Source organism: Sylvia atricapilla, chromosome 21 (genome assembly GCF_009819655.1).
Source record: "Sylvia atricapilla isolate bSylAtr1 chromosome 21, bSylAtr1.pri, whole genome shotgun sequence".
NCBI classification, from domain to species: Eukaryota; Metazoa; Chordata; class Aves; order Passeriformes; family Sylviidae; genus Sylvia; species Sylvia atricapilla.
Window position 1 is genome coordinate 7449102 of NC_089160.1, and position 24584 is coordinate 7473685.

The following is a 24584-nucleotide window of genomic DNA, read 5'->3' on the forward strand; positions in this document are numbered from 1 at the left end:
TGGACACCTGTGCCCAACTGAGATGCTGAGGTTAGTCCAGGATGTGCAGAGCTGCAGTAGTCAGCACAGCACAGGTGACAGGAGCTGGGACATCTGTGACCTCTGAGTGACTTGCACCCTCTGAGCACAGCCAGGATTGCCAAGGTTATCCCTGGCTGCACCCAGAGCCCCCAGGCAGAGCCCAGAGCCCACTGCAGCAGCCCCTCCCTGTTGGGCTCTGCCCGTGGCACTGTCCCTGCAGTGTCCCACAGCCAGGCAGGGCTCTTCAGGTCACACTAACAAAGGTTTTCCGCATCGAATTGCGTCAAGGGGCAGGAAAGTCCCTGGTAATACCGCCTTTGGTTTGCCACAACCCACACGTGCAATGAGCTGTGCTGCCCGGGAGGGGATGCTGAGCCTCTGAGGACTCGGTGCTGCCCTATTTCTGCATGTGCATCCTACACACAGAACACTTCCACGCTGCCTGGGCAGATGCAGCTCATCAAAGCTCGCTCTCTAGAAACAGGAACATATCCAGGACTACTTTTTTTTTTTTTTTTTTTTTTTTTTTTTTTAATATTCCACACTCCTTTTTTTTTTTTTTTAATAACCTAATAAACATATTTTGTCTAACACGTTACCTGGCTTAAAGAAAAATCCTGAATTGTGAAGGTAAGTTATGATTATTTTATGTTATGAATTTATTTTGTGTGTGTATGTTTGAAGCTCTCTGTAGCTGGTTAGTTGTAGTGCAGAATATGGATTTATGCATGCCAGAATCTCTGTATAAATTTGAAAGTTTTCCGGCACCCCTTTATCTTTAAGTGACACTGGTGTTGGTGTTCTTGAAATAAGTTTGGTTGCATCTGCTCCGAGTGCAGGGTGATGTTGAAATTGCAGCCTTTCAGACAGTTGTGTGTTTACACTATGGTTGCACCAATATGTGCCTCATCCCTTTCAAGCCACATTCTGGCTATTCTGAAATCCTTCCAGTGATCATTCCTTAAAGCATCTTCTTTTATAGAAAGATTTATACAGCTTTTCATATCATTAACAGCCTTTAAGCCTGTCCTAATCCAGCACTGCTGATAGGAGCTGTCAGCAGATACCATGCAAGGGCTGTCTGTCCTGGCCAAGCAGTTATTCTGGGCTAACACTTCTCTCCTGGGGGAGGTGTCAGTGATCTGCTTCTGAAAAGAACAAATAAGAACAAATCCATTCAGCATTTTTGGGCCTTTTTTTTTTTTTTTTTTTTTTTAAGATCTTTTTCTCAGTTCGTTCACTGTCAGGCCAAACTCTGCTTTGAACATTTCACAGAGCAGCTTTCTACACCAGTCAGCTGTTGGTGTGAGCAATGGAGGCTCAGGCTGCTGTTGGCATTGCTGATCCCTGGTCACCACACGGGGCTGGGAAGAGCAGCCCAGCACTGCTGCCCCCTCAGACCCCAGGAAAACCACCTGCCCCCGGGGAAAACGCTGCTTTACGTGCCCAGGGCTGCAGCTCAGGGTTCAAGCACAGTCTGTAAGGATAACCTGGACCTTGCCCTTTCTCCTGCATGTGCCAACTGCCCTGCTCAGGCTCTGGCCCTGTGCCCAGCCCTCTGGAGGTTGCCAGATCCTGCTGTCAGCAGCAAAGGCAGGATTAGATTCTGGCTGCAGGGTTCCTCCAGGGCTCCCTGGCTGGCCTGGTGTCCCTGCGGATGTCCTTTTCCTGCCCACGGCCCCAGCAGTGCTCCATCCCCACTGGAGACAAAGTCAGGAAGCAAAAATGAAGAGACTGGGAATTGCCAGCTCCCCTGGCAGCCCAGGTCAGGGTGTACAGAATATCTGGGTTTTCACTTATTAGTCCCACTGCACTTTGACTGCACCAGAACGCCTCTGCCAACATCTCTGTAAAGTGTCTGGTGCAAGGCATTGGATGGAGTTTAAAGGAGGAGGAAAGGGAAATTTGTTCTGCTTATCCCAAGATCTGTGGAGGACAAATCAGTTTTAAGAGACAAGGCAGAGAAGAAGAAACCAGGGGATTATTCTCACTTTAGGATGCCCTGCAGGGAGCATTGGCTGCCTTTGCTCCTGTGCCAGAGCCATCAGAGGCAGCCGATCCCTGTCTGCCAGGGTCCCTGCTTACCCAGCACTCTGCCCTCCCCAGGCACACTCTGGGGGCCAACCTGCCCTGCTGCCAGCCCTCTTCTCACAGTCACTGGGACAGCACTCCTCGTGAAATGTTTCTGCCTTAATAACCACTCTCCACCTGTGGTTTTGTATGTCTAATTCTGGAGCAACTGAACACGAGATTGGAAGCGCTTATCACTGGGGATAATTACTTTTACCATATAAGTAATTGCTTTTTGGGGCAAATGCTGCTGGGATAAAACAGGCACAAGGGAGGGCAGTGGGGATGGGGACTGTCTGGCAGCAGGATGTGCTGGAGGAGGCTGGGCTGAGACCTGGGCACTCACCACAGGGAAAAGGCTGAGCAAGGAGAGTACAGTGAGGTGTCAGCCCCCGCCCAGGATCAGAGCTGAAGGAGACTGAACGCCTGGCTGCTGTAGGTGAACCCACTCTGGTGACAAAGCTGCTGTCATGGAGAGGCCCCAGGCTCTTGGCACAGAGCTGCACTCAGGTTTTCAGGATGGCAGCCAGCCTGGGAGCTCGCTCTGCCCTCTCCAGTGCCTGCAGCTCAGACCAGGTTCAGGATCACACCAAGATTTAAGGTTTTACGTTTTCTGGTAAATTCAGTCTTGAAGCTGAGCCCAAGGCCGTGTGGTGGGAAGATTTTGCTCTCTCCTAGGGCAGCCTCTGGGGCCAGCTGTATTCACCTGCCCCCTCAGCAGGCTGGTGGATTTGGTGGGAGGAGGAAAATGGAAAATTTCTATCTCTTAATGAACACCTGCACGGTCAGACCTGGTACCCAGGAGGATGTGGTGCCTGCAGGACAGGCAGGGGGAGATGGTGAGGGTGAAAACAACTTATCCTGGGATGTCCTTTCTCTGCTCCAGCAGGGCTCAGCCTGTTGGATACAAGGTGTTATTTCTGCCTGCTGCTCCCTGAAGAGCAGAAAGTGGTCCTGGGGCAGATTGGGCTTCCCTGCACGGGGTCAGCAGCTCCTCCTGACTCTGGGCAGCACAGATCCCAGCCTGCAGGCAGGGAGGAGCAGGAGCAACAGGTGAAATGGCACCTTTACCTGGAGCAGGGCTACACACAAACCTTTACCTGGAGCAGGGCTACTCACATCCTCCCTCTGAGCCCCACATCTCCCAGCAGAGCCAGGCAGGAGCCCTGGCAGGACCAGTGCACCCAGTGCTGATGGTGCTGGGACCAGCCAGCTCTGCCAAGAGCAGCCAAGGCAGAGTTCTGTCTGCACAAATAGGCACAGCAGCTCTTTGTTCCCCCCCATTCCTTCTGGGAGTTGTGGCAGAGCCTTTCTGTTCTGGAGATAACTTTTACCTTCTTTTACATCTCCCTCTGGATGTATTCATGGCCTGTTTCAGCTGTTGCTCTGCTAGCTCTGTATCTTCAGTTCTTTCTGTAAAAAGCCCTGGTGCATTTAGTGGCAGAATTTGGGCCCTGGCATTCCAGGCTGTGAAAAACGAGGTTCACTTTCTTGGTAAAATTTTAAAATTCTTAATGAAAAGACAACCAGGAGACAGAAATAAAGCAAAATATGATATGGCTGGACGACTTGGCATTCAGCCAGTGGCACACCTGCTAAGAGAAGGGTCACACCTTAAAAGTATCAGCCTGTTGCATATTTATAAATTCACATGTATGATTCAAACATTCCTCTTGAGTGTAAATTTCTTTGTTCAGTTTCAACTTCCCTCCAACCATTTTATCTGGTAGATCCATCTGTGAGTGGCTCCATTCTGTCTGGTACCATAGGTTCAATAAATTCCTCTCCTGGAGTTTTTGGCCTTCTTCATCTGGATAAGATACTGATAACAGAGGTTCAGTAAATTCCTTTCCTGAAGCTTTGGTCAGTAACATTCATAAGATAATTCAGGAATGTGGAGGGATTTTCTCCATCCTTCTGGTTTAGCCGGTTTGGATGTTACAAAAACAGCTTTACTTTAATATCATGTTATTGCCTGAGAAATACATATATATATTTTTTTTTCATCACACTCCTTATTTCTAAGTTTCATTAATAGCAGAAGTAAAAAATGTGGCAACAACTTCCCATAATATACATACAGTATTTAATATTTGCAAAAAGCTAATATTATAATGTGAATCTATACTTTATAATCTGTATCTATGTGCTTTAGGTAACTTTATAATATGTATCTATAACACAGGCTGTGCTCCTGTTCCCCTTCCAGCATCTCCCCAGCCTGCCCTGCACACTCCCAGCCCCTGGAACCGTTTTTCCTGCAGGTTGATTCCCAGGCACTGCTTCATCCTTTGGTCAGCTCTGCCTAATTCTTCAGTCTGCTTGGTAATTATTCCTACCAAAGTTTTACATGCACTGCAGTTCCAGGGTAGAGTCACCGAGTTCTTTATTAAACCTGACACCCCACCATGACCAGAACTGGATTACTCTCATGGTCTTTGCTAAACCTAAGCCCAGCTGCATCAGAGGGAGAGTCAGAGTTCTTGTGGATGTGCAGGCTGTGGAAGAAATTGCTCCAGGAGCAAAGGATGAGTCAGGGTGAGGACAGGAGCCAGCAGGTTGTGAATCCTTGAGTGTGCTCCCCAAGGCAGCAGACACAGCACTCAGAGCCCATTTCATCAGGGGTTGCAGGGAGCTGAGGATGGAGTTGTGTGAGGGCTGCCCCAGAGTCATCTGAAAGGCAGAGTGTGACATTTGACCTTGGGAGGGATGGGTCTTTCTGGGAACAACACTGATGACAATGCAGAGATTTTGGTGGAGACAGCTCCATGACAGCCGCCTCGCTGGCTCACATGGTACAGGCACATCCAAACAGCTGCTGGCCCTCCAAAAGATGCCCTCTAAGCCAGGATATCAGCAAAGAAATATGGAAAACTGAGGTCTCCACTCACCACAAAAATAAATATTGACACTGGCCTTTGCTAGAGAGCCTGGATTCCTTCCATCTTTTCCATGCAATCTCATAACAGCCCTAAGTATTCAATTTATGAATGCAAAGAAGGGATTTTTTTTCTTGCAACACTGTCTCTGTCACCAGTGCCCCATGCTTCTTTTCCTAGCACTTGTCCTTGTGGTGCCAACCCCTCTCCAGTGCAATCCATAACTCTGTGCTGGAGGTCACAGCTCTGCTTGGAATTACTGAGCCCTTCATCCCGGGGCCTTGGGAAGGGCTTGTTTAATGCAAATTCTGCAAAGGAGACTGATTTCCCTGAAATATGAGGCAGTTAAGAGGTTTTTATAAATCATCCATTTTCCATGCCAATGGCAATTTCAAAACTATCCTTCTGGATCAAATGAAACATGCTGCTTTATAGCAAACGGTCTGTTCAGAGCTGGAGCCTTGCAGTTTTTATTTCAGTGATTAGGAAGCTGCTTCTAAACATGGAGGTTGCAAAGTTGAAAGTTTTTATTTTGAGCTATGACATCCCAATATTTTAACCTGGGTTTACAATGGATTGCTTGACAGAACCAATTTAGCCCAAATGGGATGAATACATCAAATATATTTCAACCAAAAAGGATTTGGCCCATTTTTTATATTTAGCTCCATTAATGATCGTTGCCAACTGCTTTGCCATTTGCAATGGAGTATTTCAGCACTGATGCTGCTGTTCCTTTATTTCCTCAAACAGAAGCAAATTTTTTACAGAAGGGCTTTTTAATTTCTGCGTGCAGCTGCGTATCTGTAATAGTCCAAGAGCCCAGCTCAGGGGATTCTTGGCTCTTTGAAATCTCTTACTCAGCCTGGTGGCATCTTTACAAGCTTGCATTCCCTCAGCTTTAGTGTTTTTATTGATCTTGCCCCTAGTGAGCATCTCTGAGGCCCTGGGAACTGACCAGGCTCCAGGAAGAGCTAGAGGAAGTTGCTGTGAGTTGTTCCTGAGCACACAATGACTCCAGGAGCAAGTCACCCAGCTGACAAATCCTAAAAAATCTCATTCATGAGCAAACCAGACAAGTCAACTTCCAAACAGTGTTGCAACAGAGAAGGCAGACAATGAAAGGGGGAAGAATGCCTGTGGATTCTCGTTGCTGGGCTCAGGGGAGTTTTGCTGCTGATGCCAGGGCCCTGAGGAGAGGTGGCACAGGGAGGGGCTGAGCCCAGCCAGCAGTGATGCCACCAGGCTTGGCCCATTGCTCAGAGCTTTGGCAGAGCTTGCTGCTGAGCCAGAGCTGCTCTGGTTTCATTTACGTCTTCTTCCACGAGCTCGTCGTCACCTTACCAGGGATTATTTTTTATTCCTCCTCTGCAGAGCTGTGCCCTGGGCCACTGATGGCTCTCCCAGCCATGGGCACTGCCTCCCCTCAGCTCTGCTGGAATGGGGCTTGGATCCTCCCCAGCGTGCCCTCAGCTGAGCTCCTGCAGGACCAGCCTGGTGGAGGCAGGAACAGAGCAGGAAGAGCAGGTGGCACAAGGAGGGGAAGGGAAAAACATCTGGAGTTCTCAAAGGGAGTTATTTTGGGCAGGATGTGGCCAGAGCAGCTGGAGCAGCAGGCACTGCTCAGCACAGACCTGCCCTCTTCTGCCCCTTCCCAGGTCCTCCAGTGCTGCTGGGTGTGTGGTGGAGCCCTATTGCTGCAAATCCCAAACATGCATTTTTTTCCAACCTAATTTTCTCAGGAATTGACCCAGTTCCAGCATTTGGGAACTGGCATTCCTCACTCCACTGGCAAATGTTTCTTATTTGTTTCAAACAACGTGGCCAGTGTGACCTTTTCTGCTTAAACAGCTTACACAATGGGAATACATGAATGCTAAGCTCTGATCTTGCATAACTCGGAAAGCAGGGCCATACATTTACCAGCAGTAAGGGACTTTTTTCCCCATCCTTTGCAGGAAGTAAGAAGGAAAAGCCAGCAGTGTGCAATTTCAGTGAAGGGACAACTCACCCGTAACCAACCCCTTTGCCCCCAAAATTCCCAGGGCTCTCAAGGTGACAGTGTTAGCACTGCACATTTCTGCATGTCCACCCACATACCTGCTAAGAAATGGAGAGGACACCTGGCAGCTGGAAAGGGGCCTGATCCTGCCTTTGCTGCTCCAAATCATTCCCATCAATGACATCTGGGAAGTGACAACTCGTTCAGTGCCTCAAACCCAACAGCAATACCACAACTCTTGTGCAGGTGCTTGGAGGACACTTCTCTTGCTAACAAGCACTCCTTCAGTCCCCAGTGCCATTTCTCATGCCCTTTGCATGCCTGAACTCTTTCTCAATATGCCTAAATTTAGCCAGAGGAAGAGTCAGCCTGAAACACAGCCCATTGCTTGTCAGGGCATGTGCACCACTGATTCCTTGGGAAGGCTGACCTGGAACAGACACTGCACAGAGTTAAAGAATAAAGTAGAGATTTATTAAAAGGCCTTTAAGGATCCACCTTGGGCAGGACAGAGCCTGGCCAGGGCTACACCCAGGGTGGACCCAAAATAGTAATAAAATGGACCACAGGTCACGAGATCTCACACTTTGATAAGTTTTGGTCCATTTGCACATTGGGGTTGAATTGTCCCATTCCAGCTCCAGGCTGTGAGGTCCCATCCTTGTCCCTCCCTCCAGCCCACCCTTGTTTGTGCTTTGGGGCTGAAAGTTGTCCTTGGTGTGCAGCAGGACAAGGATTTGTTTTGTGTCCCTGCTGTGTGCAGAGCTGAGTGACACTGACTGTGAGCTCAGAGCTGCACCCCTGGGCACCACAGAACCTGAAACACATGAAAGATAAAACTTAAAGTATCACCACAGCTCTGCCCTTCCCAAAACATCCCCACTGTCCCTCCTGGAGGAGACTGACTGCAGTCAGCTTCCTCCAGCTCACACGAGGCTGTGACTGACTCACGTGTGGCTGGCCATGACCTGGAATGATCCTCAGCAGATCAGCTGGAGCCATCAGATGCTTTTTCAGCAAGGTGTTCAAGTTCTCACCTGGGCTAAGCCAGGTGTGCTTGAAGCACCTGCTGCCTGCAGAGTTCTCCAGGCTGGGGCAAGGGAGGGCTGGCAGGACAGGAGGATGAAGTAAATGGTGACAGATCTGTACCAAGCTCATGGCTGAACGCCTGGCCACAGCAGAGGGACAAAGAGAGTGTCACCACCTCCAGCAGACAGCCTGCACTGACTCTGCTGCTTGGTTTCTGTCCTAATGAATCACTTCAATATTTCAAACATGCCTTTGACCCACTTGACTGCATAACAACAACAATTAACACCAGCATCTCATAAATCCCAGCAAGGTTCCCACTGGTGCTTAGGAAAGCCTCTGACAGGGTGGCCAATGCCATTACACTGCAATGGAACATCTGATCCCAGGGGAGAGCAGAGAAGAGTCTTTAAAAACCACAAGATTTCTGTGAAATACGCAGCTCTGAGCCATGAAGCTGCTGAGGACCTCCACACTCCAGAGATAGATGGGCTCCCACACTAGAGGTCCAGGAAAGAGCACTTTGATGGTTTTTAAACCTCTCTGTTGAAAGGGTTTGTTTATTTTTACTAGCCTTGTGAAATCATATGAATATATTCAAAAAAGTGTACTGGAAATGGAAGGAAGCTTTCCGTGCTAGTGTGTGCACACAGCCCTTGGATGCTGCTGCTCTCCTGCTCTGAATTAGAGCTGCTGCTTCTCCTCTGCAAGGCAGCTGTCCTTGTCACTGCATCCTCAGACCTTCCTGAAACACAGACCCACTGCCTGCAAACAGGTTTGTACTGACCCTGCTTTTGTCCTGTGTTTGACAGGTTAAAGAAGTTATTCCCCTGATTTCTTCTGCCTACACGGTCTTGCTTCACAGAGAAACAGAAAAATTACTGCTATTGCTGTGATAATAATACTTAGGTAATAACTATGTTTATGTGATAGTTTTATTTGATGTAATAGTTACAATTATGTGATGGACTGAGAGGGGTTGGGGTGATATTAATTTAACTTGAAAATTTGCTGTTAAAATTGATGTGTCTTTTGAGTTGCTGCTATGTGTTGCCAGCCAACAAAAACCTGGCTCTTGATTTCTAAAAATCCCTCTCACTTGCAGTTCTATTGCTCAGCAGAGCCCCAATTTCACATTGCTGCATGGTAGCTGTGGGTGCTGAGGAGGAAGCAGCTGAGTCTGACCTGGGATTTCACCTGCCTAAGCCAGGCTTGTGTGGGCAATATAAGTTGAGTTTGTTTTCTAAATAGATGTCATCATGCTCACCCTGAGGTTGCCAAGTTCTTACTCAAGTGGATCTCAAGCAGTGTCTTCAAGGTTCCAGGAAGATAAATGTCTTTATGTACACTTATTTATATAGCTAGGTCTGTATCTATATCTAATCTATATCTCTCTCATCCTCCATCTCGATCTAATCTGTACCTACATCTGTATCTGTATGAAAAAACTCTGAACCCTGTCAAAACTCATGTGCTTTCTGGCAGAGGGAAGCATGCTGAGCTGAGCTGGGCTGTCTGTAGGCAGTAATTTCTATCCACCTTCAGCATGAAGTCTGAAGGAGGAATAGCCCCCTCCCTGGAAACTCTGCTCCCCTCCCTCTCAGTCCCCATCTTCCCTCCAGAAGACTTGCACAGGAATAGAAATTTGTGCCCTTCAAATATTGCCATGACAACTAAGGAGAATTCTCACAAGCATTCCTACCAAGTCCTGAAACAGCAAAGGCAAAAGTGGGGAGAGTAGCACAAGATGTGTCTGTTTACAGGATAAGGCAAGGCTCAGGCATTTTGTGTTGGATTATCCCTTTTTCTGACTCAGAGATGGGGCAACTGAGAGGTGTTTTAAAAAGCTTTTATTCCATTTTCAGTTTCGTGTGAAGGGTGAGACAGTACAGATGTTACAATTCATGCCACCAAAATCATAAGCCAAACTATTTCATGATTACACTGTAAGTGTTTTCTGACCTATCAGCTTTTGCCAAACAGTGCTGCTAATGCCTTAAAGCCAAACATCTAAAATTACCCCTCGTGGGTCCTACTACAATACATCTTTCACAGTTCTATTTTATATAGTTCTATTTTCATAGTCCTTTCATATTTCTATTTCTCTATCTGCAAGGTCTATTTGCAAGGTCATCATTTGAAACTTGCTCCTAGCTCCATTCCTCTCTCACTGTCTGTCCTATTCCCTGGCCTTTCTAAGTCAGCATTTTTCATCTCAGAGTTTGCTCACAGATGCACAAGACTATGTGAGCCTTCTGTCAGGCTTTGAGAATTCTCTACAAATCCATTTCCCACAAATCTATTTCATTTTTTTTTTAATGCAAGTATCATTATCCAAGGCACTTCCTGTGGCAGAGGGTTGAATCACTTTCCTCGGAAGACGTGGAGACAGAGAGCTGGTGATGGATGTACTGACACACTTCTGGAGAGTGTGCTTTGCTGGCCAGAAACTATTTCAAACGTTTGGCCATCACCAAAAGTCCTCTGGGAAATGATTAATCAGCCCTGGTAAACAAGTAAAGCCAGGCTTATTGTCAGTGCTGAGCCTGCAGAGGGAATACCAGGGTGATGCTGAAGCCTTTGAACTCTGCTGTGTCTCCACAGCCCCTCACAAGCCCTGCTGCAGCTCTGCTCTGGTGACCAAAACCAGCCAGTGGAACCCTGAGCTCTGATGGCTCCATGCAGGCTCCCTGTGCTCCCCGTGGCTCTACTGTGGGTGCTGGCCTCCTCCTCCCCCAGCACAGGTAAATCCAGTGTGCTCTTGTGTCACTGCTTCGTGTTCACCGCGGCCCTTTGGGGAGCTTTTCCTGCAGCCAGAGCTGCTCTCCTCTGTGTGCGCTTGCGTTGCTGTGTGAGTGGCTGGGTTAAAACCTGTGAGCCATTGTCTAAATATGCTGTGTTTGTGTTTAGTGGCTGCTTCTCTGAGTGAATTCGAAAGGAGAAGAGGCTTGCCTTTGGTGCACAGCAAATATATTTGTTTGACAGGGAGTTATCAAATATAAAGTTACCAGTATATCATTTACTGCTTGTAAATGGTCCTGAGCATGGTCCCAGACAGACAGACTGTGCTAGGTGTAAGAAACACAAGGTTTGTTTGTGCTTCGAGAGTAATGATTCCAAGAGAATAGTTCTCTGCAAGCTGTAGCACTTCAAGCCCTGGAGCACCTCTTTGCACTGCACCTGGCTCTTTTGGCAGCTGGTGGCTGGCACTTTACACCCAGAGAGATGGTGAGCAGCTCTGGCCCTCCCTGAGGGAAGCAGTGCACGGTGCAGAGGTGAGAACGTGCCCAGGAGGCCACTGAGACACTGCCTGTCCTGCCACCAGCAACCTCCCTGCTGCCTGCCAAATGATTTCCAGAAAAAAGTGTCGCCTCCACCTCTCTGAGCAGCACAGGGAAGGGCAGACACGCAGGGGGGACATATTTGGGGACAGCTGGCAGGCTGCCCTTCTTCCACGTGCAAAAACGGGTGGGGAATTGCTGGGGACAAGCAGGGGTTTGTCACCAGAGCAGTGAGGATGGTTCCTGGCAGCCAGGAGGGGTGGCTGTGAGGGCTGTGGCTGTTTCACAGCCAGCTCAGCATTACCTGACTCACCACCACAAACATCAGGGGGAGAAGCTGCCTGTTTGGGGGTTTTTCCAGGAAACATCCAGGAGCAATTTTCCTTCAGGGCTGCATGATGAAGTGGAGCATTTCTAGAGCTGTGTTCTGTATGAGTGGTGTGAGTGAGGCTGGTAATGCATTATTGTGAAGATGAGAAACTGCAAGAGGCAGTGCTGACATTTAAAAAACAATCAAATCCCAGAATGCAAGCAACATCCCAAAGAGAAGCTTTTCTCTTCCCTCTGAAATCCAGTCAAAGTTTATTTTGCAAGCATTGCTATTTACAATTACAATTGTTTTGGAAAAAATACTGCTGTTTTGCTCAAGCTCACAATGTAAACAAATTTCAGAGCATTCTCCTATCCAGTCAGAAACTCCAGTTCTGACCAGAACTGTCTAATCCCCTCTTGACAACTTATCCTGACAAAGGTTAGCAGCTTCCTTATTTGCACTTCTGTGAGGCTCAGCATTTCTACATCAGGAGGAGCCTCTCAAGCTCCCAAGTGCTTGCTCCAGTATCATCCTAAATACATCTCCTGCTTCACCATCTAAATCTCCCATGGAGCTTCACATACTGAGAAAAGTGGGATTTTCAAACTGCTGCCTGCAGTGTGTTTTATTTGGGAAAATTCCTGTAAAAGAAACAAATTCTCCAGCAATGTACCCTGCAAACTTTCCAGGGAGTATATTAAAGCTGGATTTATGTCACTATCTTCTGCTGAAAAATATCCTTATGGTTTTCCTTCACAATGGATTTATTAAAAGAATAATAGAAAAAAAAAATGGTGACAAATCTTGATGGTGACATGAAAAAGGTGTTAGAGAAGCCAATGATTTGGAGGCCAGATTCAGAGGGTGAATGGTGGTAATTCTGGACTGACACTGAGAGGACGTGGGCTCCAAATTCCTGTGAAATGAAGAGTATCATGCAATGAATATGTAGAAACCAAATGGAAAATCTCATCTCTAGACAGTGGAGAAAAATGACCTTAGATGTTGATAAAAATTTGCTTTGTTTCAGCTAATATAACTGAGCAGCCAAACAGTTTTTATCATGTGAATGACAATTCCATATAGAGCTGGACCTTTAGGACACGTCTTAGTATGGAATTCATGCATACGTCCTTATTTATTGACATGTATCAGCACCTTAAAATACCTTTATAAAAGCCAGATCAACTGTAAAAGTACATTTTTGTATAGCTGATAGATGTCCAAAATAAGAATTATTCTAATTCTCTGCTGTTTTGCCTTCTTTTTTTTTTTTTTTTTTTTTTTTTTCTGGGTGCTTTTTTCCCACCCCCCACCCCCTCCCTGCCTCCCCCCCAAATAATCTTTAACATACTTGTGTCTATTATGGTAAAGGAATATAAATCCCTCTGACAGCATGCTTTGATCTGTCATCCTGTGCTGGTGTCTGCTGAACACAATGTTTGCAGAGATAAGTGCCCTGGAGCTTGCTAAATATCAGGGGTTGAAGGTAAGCAAATACAAGATATGAAAGGTCATCCCAGGACAGCAGTTTTGCTTAAAACACCTTGAAAAAGTGTCAAAAAGTGGCATTCTCTGTGCCTTTCAATGACCCTTGTCGTTGTTAGGGTGGACACAACACAGAATGACACTAAGTTTTCAGAAGGGTCTTTATTATGGCCCCATGCTGTCTTTTATATAGTTTTTACAAACCTCGTGGACAACTTTAATTGGTTAATAGCTTTCTTGTTAATTATTCTATTGGTTAGTGAAAGGTATTACAGTTTTCCATCAAATTTATCTATTCCCGTATTGTTTACTTATTTCCTTTATTGATTCTCATGGGGCAAATCCCAGGTGCACTTATTTTTCACCCTCAGAACAGATTGTTGTGTTAAAGGAACTTCTCTTCCTCAAAACTGCTTCATGTGAGAACTTACAGATTGCTTGGTAGCTGCACTTAGAAGAAATGACAGGCCAGCTTTTTTTACCCTGTTCCTACAATCCTTAAGCACCAGCAAAATCTGATTTTTGGGGGGTGGGCAGGAGCAGTGCTTGTTTGTTGAGAAGAGGATGTTAATCAGCCAGGGCTGCAGCCAGCAGCTCTCCCCTGCACACCCAGCAGCTGCATTTCAACAACTCAGATCAACATATACATATCATACCAACAAGTGTCATGACTGCTTTGGGTTTGTTTTCCTCTCTCTGACACTCTGTTTTACCCTCTGCTCTGTTTTTGGTGCAGTTGCTCCCCCACGAGACCTCCAGATCACTGACCCCGGGCTCCTGGGCTCCCTGGATGTGGAGTGGAAGCCCCCACCCCACATCCCAGCCTTCAACGAGTGCACAATAAAATACAAGTTCGAGTATCGCAGCACTGGGGACAGGGACTGGAAGGTAGGGCAAATGAATTAATTAATCAATGAATTAATCCTCCCAAAACAGGGCTGTTGTTCTGCCTTTACTTCCTGCACAGGCTCATGTTTGCATTTCAAGGAGTGGAGCCAAAGCTGTTCCAGTTTTCCATGAAAAACCGGACTGTCAGTGGTTTGAAATGGGAATGTGTTCTGAAATGTTATAGCAGCAGCAGCAGCCAGGGAAGGGCTTCTTTCTGTCACAGGGCTGGGTGTTTGCTGCCCAAAATAATTCAATAACATTCCTCATTGTAAAAGGAAAAAAAGTACACTTTTCTAAAGCATCTTTATGGGGCTTGAACTGAAACAACATGTCCTTAGGAATGCAGAGTGGTGAACAAATAAAAGCTAAATTTCCTTAATTATCCTAATGCTCTGAAATTCTCTCTGTACAGGAGTGTGCTCCTAATTATCATTTACTTCTTTCTTTTAGATGTGGTTGACTCTAACTCAGCTCTTGGATAAAATTGTCAATCATCTCTCATTGATGTGTGGCAGGGCAGTAGCAGGCACAGCACAGGAAAGGTTGTTGGGATGTATTTTCTGAGTGCTTAGAAGATGAAAGCTGCTGCAGGGTTAGGAAGGAAAATGGAATGGGGAGAGGAGAAACCCAGCAGTGGGGGCTGTTTGGTTGGCACAAAGTACTGAGGAACACATGAAAAAAATATGCTGAGGATCTCCCTCAACAACCTAAAATACAGATTGAAATCCTGAAAGAAAAAGGGTTATTTTGTGCACAATCCTAAGACAGGAGAGCTAGAGGGCTTGCTAGGAAGAGGGAAGGAGCAATCAGTCAGGCTGGCAGGGCTGTGGAACCCAGATCCTTGCTGGAACAGGTTACCTGCCTCACCTGCCTGAGGCAGCAAAGCCAAGGCTGTGCTGAGCCATCACAGAGATGGGATTGGGCTCAGCCATCCCACAGGACCCTGCAGAGGGGGAAAATCCAGTTTCAGTTACAGATTGCAGTCGCACAGGCATCTTGGACATGATGCTGGTTACAATGAACCTTACATAGCCAACTGTGCAGATTCCTCCAGGATGATTTTAACTGCAGTTTCAAAAAAAAAAAAAAAAAAAAAAAAACAAAATCAAAAGCAGTTTCAAAAAGCATATCAGAATTCCTGAAGTCATGAGTAATAAAAGTTTATTACATGAGGCAGATGTACAGACTAGAGCGAAATCACCTCTGACACCTTGCCAAAATCTTGACCTCGGTTAAGGCCATGAAGAACAGTCAGAATAAGGAAAATCCATTGGCAATCAACAGAAGCAAACATCATTAAAATCTGTTAGAAATCCCTAGCTCAACACACAGCTCTCATACTTGGAGAGTGCTGAGGACAGCCTGACTGTGCTAGTGCTGCTCCCAATGCAGCATTTTATGCCAGAGATGCATTTTATGGCACGTTATCTCTGTCCTCCTTGGGCTAACGCAAGACTTTGTCTCATCATTTCTTGTAAACCTTGTCAACTTCGTTGTATTTGCATAAAATGAAGGGGAGTAAGTCTGAAGAAAAAAAAAAAAATAGAAAACCCTTCAAAGGAGAGTTTTCTATTTCAGGGAGTGGTTGTGCTGCTTCCCACAGGAACCAGCCTTACAGGACTCATTGTTCCCTCCGCTTCTGATTATTTCACACCATAAAAAAAATTTGCGTTTTCTGTGGATTTGTGGTGGTGTCCTCCTCAGGTTGTCCACATGCTCCTTCCTGCTGGGGGTCCCATTAATCAGCCTGCCCTGCCTTGTCCTTGCTGTGTCCTGTGGGGTGAAGGGACTGACAGGCAGCAAGGCTGGGCACAGCAGCTGTAAATTAGTGCTGGAGGAGCACTGGACAAGTGGGGCAGGGCAGAAATATAGAGAGACAATAAAGCACACAAATGAGACTGTTTGCAGCTGGAGAAAGAGCAAGGGTACCTAGCTCTGCAGGTGACTTAGTGACAGAAGAGGTGCTTAAAAAGTCTGTCTTTCAACCAGGTTATTTTTACTAGGAAGCTAAAATTCAGAGTTGGATTTGACCTCAGCAGGAGCGCTGAAGTGAGGCTGCAGACGCTGCTCAAGGGACAGTGCACGGATGATGTGGAGGTGCAGAGTGACTGGGTTTATGCCACCTTTCAGATCCCACCACAAGGTTAGAGGCAGCCTGTGTGACCTAGGGCACTTTTGTGCTTTGCATGAGCCTGTTACATGAACCAGTGCTGGCTTGGGGCTTCCTGGATGGATGAGTTGCTGCAGGGCATGATGATGCTTAAGAAACTTCAGAGCAGCTCTGCTGCCAAAGGCTGTGGTTGTGGTTACTGGATACTCGGGGCTTGTTTCCCTCTGTCCACGCACAAGCTCTGCTCAGCTGCCCTGCAAGAGCTCCACTGCGGAATGAAAAGGTCAGTTAAACATCTTTTTGCTGTAAGATGGACTGGCTTTTGCAAAAAACAGGGCATAATAAAGCTAATAACGCTGACTGGCTGCCTTTTCCTCCTTTTCCCCTTTCCTTTCCTTTCCTTTCCTTTCCTTTCCTTTCCTTTCCTTTCCTTTCCTTTCCTTTCCTTTCCTTTCCTTTCCTTTCCTTTCCTTTCCTTTCCTTTCCTTTCCTTTCCTTTCCTTTCCTTTCCTTTCCTTTCCTTTCCTTTCCTTTCCTTTCCTTTCCTTTCCTTTCCTTTCCTTTCCTTTCCTTTCCTTTCCTTTCCTTTCCTTTCCTTTCCTTTCCTTTCCTTTCCTTTCCTTTCCTTTCCTTTCCTTTCCTTTCCTTTCCTTTCCTTTCCTTTCCTTTCCTTTCCTTTCCTTTCCTTTCCTTTCCTTTCCTTTCTTTTCCTCTTCTTTTCCTTTCCTTTCTTTTTCCTTTCCTTTCATTTTCTATCTTTCAGCTGCAACACACTTGGTTGTTCAAAGGCATAAAACTGTATTTTTGCTGTGTCTGACTGGTACACGGTTTAATATTAATTAATAATGTTAATAATTAATTAACTAATAATGTTAATTATGTCCTCATTTGACAGGAAAACTTGAATCAGAGGTCCAGAATTTCCACTGCATCTATCATGACTGGGAATACCTGAAGTGCACCTGGCAGCCAGGTCTCCTCACACCTCGTGGTGTACATTATGGGCTGTATTACTGGTATGTAACAGCAAAATAGGAAAACACATCCAGGCAGCAATCAAGTGAACCACTGAGAATACAAAAATGCCACAGTAAAGATGCTTTTATAGCTGGCAGTGCTATTCACCCAAAATGAGCCACAATAATGTCCCAAGCAACACATGGCTTCTGGCAAGAAAATACCAAACCCTTTCTTAAGATCAGCCCCATGCTTATCTTTGCCAGGAAATGTCTTCTCACTTCCTCCTTTCCTTTTATTCATCCCTGGGAGGTGTTCTCTGCATGCTGTCCACCATAAAGACTTTTGTGCCTTCTCTTTGCTGAGCACACCTGGACAGTCCTGGCTGCACATTTCCCATGATCACAGTGCAGATATCTCAGCTGAACAGAATTTAGCATGAGGCCACCAAGCTCAGGGAACCCTAGACACAGAGTGGAGCTTCCCAGCAGCTTAGAGTTTTAGCGTTTGAATATATTCCATAGCCTCAGAACATCTCATACAAGCAAACTTGCTGCCACAAGGTAATAATAATAATACATATTTCTCAGCTGTTTCTTTTAAACCGGTGCCTAAATTCAGTTCTGCAGGAAAAACATAGCAAGAATTAGTTGTTTGGGACGAAGTAAATACTGTATTTGTGCCGCAGCTCCTATGATATTATGGAAAGGATGACTTAGGCTGGGTTTCATGCCACTGGGCTGTGTGGAGAAAAGCATACTGCATTTTTAAGAGGTTCCATGTAGTTCTTGGAAATAGTCTTCAAAGCAGAAGCACCAATTCAAAACCATTTTGCCAATTGCAAAGATCTGCTTGAAGGAAACCATGGAAATGTGTGATTCATGCCTTAAAGGAAAACAAACACTAAAATACCCCAACCTTGATTTAATTGACTGCAATGAAACCAGGCATTTGAATCTGGGTCCCAGTTTATCACAAGACTGGGTGGACACCACGGCATCCTTTGATCCCTGTGAGCAAATTTTTATAGTACTAGAACATGAAGTATTTCCCCCAGACATAATGTGCTCTGTCTTTCATTAGGTCTGGAATACAGGGGCCAAATTCAGCCCTGCCCGGGGGGGCACAAAGCGGCAGGAATTTTAAAAGATGGTATGAAACACCAGTCAGTATTTCCAGGATACAGCCAGCAGCTCAGCTTAGCTTTTTGGGTGGCCCCCAAAGGCAGAAGTGACAGGGCAGTGGTTGCACACTGAGTAGCAAACAGCAAATCCTTTCCCAGCTCCCAGCCTGAGTTTCCATGTGCCCATGAGAACTACCTGCAGTCAGCCAGAACAGCTCAGCAGCACTCACAACATTCATGGCACACATCCCTTCACTGTGGCTTGGGAGGGACCTTTCTGCAGCTCCAGAGTCTGTGGCTGATGTGCAGGAAGGGCCTCAGGGAGCAGGACTGTCACCAGGAACAGAGGCCAGATCCTCCCCCAGCTCCAATCACACAGTGACACTTCTTGTGCTCCAGGAATGGGCTTGGGGAGAGCCTGGCACAGCCTAAAAACCAACCTGAGGAGCTGTCTGTGCATGTTAATTTGGTTTTTTTCTCTTCTCCACACTTTTGCCACAGCAGGACTCCAGGTTTGATCCACAGCACTGTGCTTTGGCCAAAGGCTGGGATACGGGCATCACCTGAGACTTAGGTCCAACCTTATAAAAACTTTCTTACTAAGCAGTAATTTGCTTTGGTTCCTTTTTCCTGTTTCCCTGCACAGGTACCAGGGGCTGGAGCAGGCCCTGCAGTGTGGTCACTACATCCAGGAGCACGGCATCAACGTGGGCTGTGTGCTGCAGAACCTCAGCCAGGCAGAGTACCAGGACATGAACATTTGTGTCAATGGCTCAGCGGCAGCCACTCTGCTACGGCCACTCTACACCACCCTGCGCCTCCACAACCTCGGTAAGGACGGCAGGGGGGCAGCAGGGCATCTCACACAGCCAGGCACACACTGCCTGCACTGGGGTCTCAGTTCAGTGTGTGCTTTTGTCTCAATTCAGCGTGTGTTATTTTTCGGGGGTGTGTGGTTAGAATGCGTGTTTCCCCCAGGTTCTGTGGAATGTGCCAAGCAGGACTTCAGGAGTGTAACAAAAACCACCCAGCACAACCCTGGAGGGGCAGTGGGTGCCTCCAAGTGCTGCATTTGGCAGCTGGACAACTCAGGACATGAATGGCCTGCTGGGCATGTGGGCAGAGCAGCTACGGGGTTTTGGCTCTAGCAGCACAGTCACAGAAATATCTTAATTTACTGGGATTGAAACCACACTGCTTGTGAGCACCGGAGAGATCCTTGGGATTTGCTGTTCAAACCAAGCAAAGGGCTGGGATGAGCTGAGTGTGATGGGGTCTGTCAGAGCAGATTTCAAAGCCATGAGAGACAGGGAAAGGGAGCAAAGCAGGGCATGACGTACTCGGTGTTTATTACAGGACCTCCCCATGCTGGTGCATTTGACTGCACGCCAGAAGGACAAACAGCCAGACACGCAGCCAAGCCACAGGGCTAATGAGCCGGATTTCTGAATTCAATTAGTGCTGCCACGTGCTTCGTGGGTGGCTCTGGGCACAGGACATAAAGGAGAGCCTTTTCTGGGACACAGAGGGTGTGTGGCCAGCAAAGCTGTGTCACTGTCACTGTCACTGCAGGATGTGGAGCCAGCACAGCTGTGCAATGTCACTGTCACTGCAGGCTGTGTGGCCAGCAGAGCTGTGCAGTGTCACTGTCACTGTCACTGTCAGTGTCACTGTCGCTGCAGGGCGTGTGGCCAGCAGAGCTGTGTCACTGTCAGTGTCACTGTCACTGCAGGTGTGTGGCCAGCACAGCTGTGTCACTGTCACTGACACTGTCACTGTCACTGTAAGGTGTGTGGCCAGCAGAGCTGTGTCACTGTCACTGTCAGTGTCACTGTCACTGTAAGGTGTGTGGCCAGCAGAGCTGTGTCACTGTCAGTGTCACTGTCACTGCAGGGTGTGTGGCCAGCACAGCTGTGTCACTGTCACTGTCATTGTCACTGTCACTGCAGGGTGTGTGGGCAGCACAGCTGTGTCACTGTCAGTGTCACTGTCACTGTCACTGTCAGTGTCACTGTAGGGTGTGTGGCCAGCAGAGCCGTGTCACTGTCAGTGTCAGTGTCACTGTCAGTGTCGCTGCAGGTGTGCGGCCAGCAGAGCCGTGTCACTGTCACTGTCACTGTCACTGTCACTTTAGGGTGTGTGGCCAGCAGAGCCGTGTCAGTGTCAGTGTCAGTGTCACTGCAGGGTGTGTGGCCAGCAGAGCCGTGTCACTGTCACTGTCACTGTCAGTGTCACTGTAGGGTGTGTGGCCAGCACAGCTGTGTCACTGTCACTGTCACTGTCACTGTCACTGTCACTGTCACTGTCACTGTCACTGCAGGGTGTGTGGCCAGCAGAGCTGTGTCACTGTCAGTGTCAGTGTCACTGTAGGGTGTGTGGCCAGCAGAGCCGTGTCACTGTCACTGTCACTGTCAGTGTCAGTGTCAGTGTCACTGTCACTGCAGGTGCGTGGCCAGCACAGCCGTGTCCCTGTCCCTGTCCCTGTCCCTGTCCCTGTCCCTGTCCCTGTCCCTGTCCCTGTCCCTGCCGGGCTGTCACAGCACGGGGAGCGCAGGAAGGTGCCGGGCCCGGCGCTCCCAGCCCCGGAGCAGGGCCCGGTGCAGCTGTGAGTGAGGTGAAAATCCCTCACCCCCGCTGCAGTCCGGTGACATGTCGCTCCCCCGGCGCCGTGGCCGCGCTCCAGGAGCGCTCAGACGCTCAGCAGCAGAGCAAAGGGAGCGGCCCAGGCCCTGAGGAGGCGCTGACCCGTGTGTGTGTGTGTGTCTCCCCTCAGCGCAGCCCTCAGCCCCGGAGCAGCTGCTGCTGTCGCTGTCGGCGGCCGAGGAGCTGCGGGCGGCCTGGAGCCCCCCGGGCGGCCGGGTGCCGCCGCACTGCCTGGAGTACGAGGTGCAGGCGGCCGAGGAGGCGGGGGAAGGCGGCTGGGCGGTAAGGACAGCTCTCGGGGCCGGGACACGAGGGGCGGGGAGCCGTGCCCGGGGCTGTGGGGGCCGCAGGGGGTGAGTTCCCCTCAGCCCGCAGGGGGTGAGTTCCCCTCAGCCCGCCGCAGCTCGGCTTGAGCCGGGCCATCCCCGCGGCGGGATCGGGGCCAGCGCTCCCCGGGCCTCCTGCCAGCCAGGACATGGAGAGCTGTGCTTCCTTTCCTCGCACACGGCGGCATATGAGCTTATATGAACCCTGGACTGATGAAGTTATAATTCACCTCTCTCAAAAGGAGTGGCCTGGGGCAGAACACGCCTTTTATGCATGGTATTGTGTATTATCCAGGTGCAGCTTGGAGGCAAAACCAAAAAGGATTAATTAATTAATCATAGGGGACATCTCTTTTTTAATTGCTGTATTCCACTCATGAGTCTTCTTACGTAATTAAAAGAAAGATGCCATAAATTAACAGGCCGAAACGGCTACATGATGACACCTCCAGAAAGTATTTTCAGCAGATTTGTTTTCATAGTCTTGTTATTTGCATAAGTTTGTACAAAACTATTGTGAAACCATTTAAAACTGCCAAAATATAATCCAAGGCTTTACAGAGCCTGGACAGTGTGCAGGAACATCAGGCCACACCAGACAGATCCTGGCGGTGGCACGTAATTCCTTGATATTTCTTCTTTCTATTTTCTTTCTCAGATTGTGTCGACCCAAATGGAAACTGCTTTAACAATTTCCAGAGCAAATCAAAGCCACGTTTCATGCGTTCGTGTCAGGGGGAGAACAAACATTTTTTGTGCTGACCAGGGCTTTTGGAGTGAATGGACACAGGCTTGTTTCTCTGGTATGGAACTCAAAGTAAAATGGATATAAAAATGTTTTTAATATCCTTTACAAAACCTGCTTTGGTTTGAGTGCTGATGGCTGCCCTGGGTGTCTGCTGGTGTTCAGAACTGGGGTGCTGTTACACCTTCACCCTGCTCCAGCACAGCCATTCCTACAGCTCTGCATCTCCAGTGCAAAATATTAATAATGCTGCTGCAGCAGCTTTCTTGCTGCATGGTGACAGCTGGGATGGAGCATTGGCTGCTGAGCAACAGAGGGCACTTGTAGTGTCTCCACAGAGCATCCTCCTGGCTGTCCTGCAGCACACAGCAGCTCCTTGGACCCTCCAGGCTCTCCTGGGCTGTCCTCGTGTGCCCTGGCTCTGCTGCAAGGGGCAGAAGGCAGGGGAGAGGCACTAGCAGTGCCTGCATCTGTGTGCCGGAGATAAAACACCCCGAAGGAGGATGAGACCTCACACAGTAACATATATCCATTACAAATAAATAAATGAGTGAATAAAAGTCTGTAGGGTAATGTGGACAAGAGGAGTTTGCATCTGAGACCAAGCTTTGTAGGAGGTAATATTATCTATTCTAACATCTTATTTCCTGCCATTTATCTTTGCAGTGTCCAGAAGAGAGGACAAGCAGCTATTCATCCTCATTCCAGTAATCCTGAGTTTTTCAATTAGCCTCATAATATTTATGTTGATTGGCCAGTGCAAGAAAAGGTAAGCACCGAGGTAGCCTGACCAAGCAATGTGCTTTTTTGTTGGTGTCTGTAACTATTTATAACTACAATTGTAACTGAAACTTCACATTAAACGTCTAAAGGCCCAACATTAATAGATACTCTAAGATTGGACACCAGATAATAGTTCATTTCCAGTAAACAACCGTCCTGAGTGTGTCTGTTTCTGATATGAAATGCTCCTACAACAGCCCATAAACTCACTGCAGAGACTCAAATACTGCTCATAAGAGCTCAGACTGCTTCTGCTAAATGCAGCAGTTACTTGCATGCACAGCAGCATAAATAAAGCTATTATCATGCCCCAAACCACTCAAGAGCAGAGATTTGTCCTAGCTGTGTTAAAGCAGGGCCATTTTAATGGGCTAAATCCTTTCTTTTGGCATCCCAGCTGTTTACATTCATGTCAGTGCTGGCACCAGGGGAAAACAGATGAGTGCATGAATTTGTCTTTTTTCACTGATGATAATTCCTTCAGGTCTGAGGGGTCACTTGGAGAGAGCTGATCTCCCAGCACTGATAACTACTTTCTTTTCCTGACGGCTGTGTAGCATAAACAAGCAGGAAGCTTTGCTAATATGCCTTTTAAGGCATCACTCATGAGGGAGAACTGGCTCTAGAAGTACCCTTGTGTGGTTCCTAGAGATGAACTGACACCTGTTTGGCAGTGAAATGCACGGAGTCCCAAACACACTCCCCTTCATCTTTGCTTTGCATTTGCCTTTGAAATTTTGGGTTGTGAGATTCCAACCAAGTGTAGATGCTAGTGAGAAACCTGTGCAAAGGCTTCCTGCATTGCCACTGGGATGTGACTGACAGGGATGCTGGAGCACATCCTCAGCTCTCTTGTTGTTGGGAATAACGGTGTGTGTGTCCCTTTCAGATCCCCAGCAGGAAAGCCACTGCATGCACCTGTGGGATACTGACTCTGCCTGTGCCTGCTGTACTGCCTGTGTTTGGTGGGCTGCTCATGGAACACCATCCCAAGGACAGCTGAGGAGCCCTGAGCTTTCTGCAGCCCAGATGGGTCTTCCCTGCCTGCTGCCACGTGTGAGGGCAGTCGCTGCAATCTCAGTCCTTAACAGGCCCAGGAAAACTGGAGGGTCTTAAACTGACTGCAGGAAAACTGGAAGAGATCTAACCTGACTCTGAAGCAAGGTGTTTCTGGTAACAGGACAAGGGAGAAAAAAGAGGCAGTGGAAACTGCCATGAATAAAGATAACTCCTTGTTCTATGGGCATGTTTGGGTTTTTTTTCTTTTGTAAGAACTCCAGAAATCCATCAGCAGGACACACACACTGAGGCAGCACCTCACACACAGTGACACACCATGCAAACATGCAGCCAGCCCCTGTGCCCCACCTTGCTCCCATTGGGTCTTCCCTGTTCCCAAATACTCAGCCTGCTGAGAGCATCCAAATGCTGAACAGGAGCTACCTGAGCCATTTATTTCATCAGCTGATATGCCTTACCTTTTATGTTGGGAAAGCTCAGGTGGAGAGGCCTTGAGAGAAACTTTCCCTAGAGAGAGGCATGACCACAGGTCCTGTAAAAGACAAATGATTCAGAGAAGTGAGTGTCACTCCAGCAAACGTGACAAGGGAGTTTCTCTAGGAAGTGGACACTGGCACCAGAATTCAGTTGAAGCACACCCAGTGTTTCTCACCACCATGTAGTCAGGTGATGACATTGCTGACTGATTTTTAGGAAGCGTTCTCTATGATGATTATAGAAAAGAAAATAAATTTAGAAAACATCACTGGATGAGAGACCTTTTTCCAAGCCCATTCTGGGTTTTTTTGCTTGAAGAGCTAACCAGGGCAAACACAGGGGCTTAGTGTGGTTTCATTTCATCAGAACAACCCTGAAAATGTGTTTTCTTGAAGGAGCATTTATTCAAAGTGGGAATTTCTAATGAAC

The 24584-nt window shown here is 47.6% G+C and overlaps 1 protein-coding gene across 1 annotated transcript; it reads left to right on the top strand.

Annotated features, from left to right (window-relative positions):
• Positions 1-10620: 10620 nt before the first annotated feature.
• On the top strand, positions 10621-23902 carry IL13RA2 (interleukin 13 receptor subunit alpha 2). The gene is made up of 9 exons (XM_066334094.1): positions 10621-10745; positions 13820-13971; positions 15961-16114; positions 16977-17097; positions 18808-18992; positions 20935-21086; positions 21789-21933; positions 22542-22644; positions 23548-23902. The coding sequence occupies exons 1-9, from the start codon at positions 10673-10675 to the stop codon at positions 23588-23590; spliced, it is 1128 nt and encodes a 375-aa protein (XP_066190191.1). The 5' UTR covers positions 10621-10672; the 3' UTR covers positions 23591-23902.
• The last annotated feature ends 682 nt before the right edge of the window (positions 23903-24584 follow it).

Coding starts and splice junctions, on each gene's coding strand:
- IL13RA2 (XM_066334094.1), top strand. CDS start 10,673: ATGGCTCCATGCAGGCTCCCTGTGCTCCCCGTGGCTCTACTGTGGGTG. Junction 13,972..15,960: donor CTGGGGACAGGGACTGGAAG/GTAGGGCAAATG, acceptor TCTTTCAACCAG/GTTATTTTTACTAGGAAGCT. Junction 16,115..16,976: donor CTTTCAGATCCCACCACAAG/GTTAGAGGCAGC, acceptor CTCATTTGACAG/GAAAACTTGAATCAGAGGTC.